Source organism: Akebia trifoliata, unplaced genomic scaffold (genome assembly GCF_017979445.1).
Source record: "Akebia trifoliata isolate Shusen 1 unplaced genomic scaffold, ASM1797944v1 Contig00517, whole genome shotgun sequence".
Taxonomy (NCBI): Eukaryota; Viridiplantae; Streptophyta; class Magnoliopsida; order Ranunculales; family Lardizabalaceae; genus Akebia; species Akebia trifoliata.
Window position 1 is genome coordinate 9,701 of NW_028237057.1, and position 2,011 is coordinate 11,711.

The following is a 2,011-nucleotide window of genomic DNA, read 5'->3' on the forward strand; positions in this document are numbered from 1 at the left end:
AACCCAAATAGCTCTCGTAAAAGGGCAAAAGCTGAATAGATGGTTAGTGTCTTCAATGTGGCTTCTATACAATCTACATGTTGCCTCAACTTTAATCCCCCAATCATGGAGATTCTTCAAAGTTTTGAGTCTACCCTTTAGAGCAAGCCACAAAATAAAGTTTTGCCTCGAAATGTTGGATTTGTGCCAAACCAAGTGTGTCCAAACCAGACTTGACGAGGGGATTCAGGAATCTCTTATAGCTGAATACACAGTGAACTTACCATTAGCATTGTCCTTCCAGATAATTCTATCATCAGCTTCAGCATGGATAGGAACCTGATCAAAAATTTGGGAGATATCGAGCATGAGACTTTCTCTACCAATTGAAATATGCCACTGGCCATTATCAATGAGGGCAACCACTTTGGCTGAAGGGCCTATTCTGGAGTCATAAGCAAGCTCCTCAAAGAACCTCAATTTAAGAATGCCTAAGGGGTGCCAAGAGTCCTCCCAAATCTTAGTGGATCTCCCATTGCCAATCAGGTGAGTGATGTTGGGTAGGACTATCTCCTTGACCTTAAGAATTTTTTGCCAGCTCCGAGAAGCATCAAAAAGGGTTTTAATAGTCCAAAAGTTATTTCCTTTAATAAGAGTGGATTTAACCCATCTTAGCCAGAGGGAATCATGGTTAGAAGAGATCATCTAGACAAAATGAGCAATGGCATCAGCATTCCAATGGGCTATGCTAACTAAACCTTGACCTCCTTCAGATAAAGACTTGCACACATCGTTCCAACACACCGCACTATTCTTCTTCTGACTATCCAGCCCAGCCCAAAGGAATCCAGTACACAACCTCTCAATTTCCTTGACAACCTTAGAAGGAAGAATAAAACAATTGCACCAATGTACATTTATGCTAAGGAGCATCGATCTGATCAACTCCAACCTCCCAGCATAAGAGAGGAATCTCCCTTTCCAAGAATTGATTATCAAGGACAGTCTGTCAATGAGAGGATTTTCAATTTCTATAGGAAAGTCTATTAGATTAAAAGAGGGAAACCCAAGTATCTTACAGGGAGAGTGTCATTTTCAAATCCTAGGATGTTAGCCATGTCATCCTCCAAACCTCCATTAAAACCCACAAGAAAGATAGAGCTTTTGTCAATGTTAACTTCCAAGCCCGTAAGGAGAGAAAACTCATTGAGAACAAAATTGATAGCCACAACACTCTTCCTATTACCCTTGAAGAAGATAAGGAGGTCATCGGCGAAACATAAGTGAGTGATCTTTTGAGACTTGCATCTAGGGTGGAAATCGAATTGCCCATGTTTGACCCTCTCGCAAAAAAGTGGATTGAGAATCCCCATGACAAGCACAAACAAGTAAGGAGATAGGGGGTCTCCCTGTCTTAGCCCTCTCTTCTTTTCAAACCAGCTTAAAAAGGACCCATTAAAGGAAATGGTGTAGGAAACACTTGAAATGCATTTTAGGACCCCATTGGATGAATCTAATAGGGAATTTGAATGCAACCACGATGGCCTCAACTGCTTTCCAATCCACTATATCATAAGCCTTCTTAAGGTCTACTTTGACTGCTCACCTAGGACTCATTTTCTTTCGGTAGTAATTTCTGATTGGCTCATGAGCGATGAGGATGTTATCTGAGATTTTCCAACCTCTGATGAAAGCTGATTGGTTCAGACCCACTAACTTGTGCATGACCTGGCTGATCCTGTTGGTTAGTACTTTAGAGATAATTTTATATAAAACATTGGAACAAGAAACAGGCCTAAAGTTAGTTAACCCCATAGGCAATTCAACTTAAGGAATTAAGATATAGTCATTGCATTAGTCTCCTTGAGCCTATTGCCACTCCTAAAAAAACTTCTTATAGCCTTAAGAAGATCAGATTTTTATAGAGATGTAAAAAGGGTATTTCAGATTTTTATATCAAACTACTTTGTAAATCAATTATATTGATTTTTTTTCTCAAACCACTTTGTAAAGTTGTTAAAAGGTTTTTTTT

The 2,011-nt window shown here is 39.4% G+C and overlaps 1 protein-coding gene across 1 annotated transcript; it reads right to left on the reverse strand.

Moving 5' to 3' along the window:
* Positions 1-225: 225 nt before the first annotated feature.
* Positions 226-1,352, reverse strand: LOC147381396 (uncharacterized). The gene is made up of 3 exons (XM_086430474.1): positions 1,059-1,352; positions 738-858; positions 226-623 (listed from the first exon to the last, which is right to left on the reverse strand). The coding sequence occupies exons 1-3, from the start codon at positions 1,350-1,352 to the stop codon at positions 226-228; spliced, it is 813 nt and encodes a 270-aa protein (XP_086286600.1).
* Between the last annotated feature and the right edge of the window lie 659 nt (positions 1,353-2,011).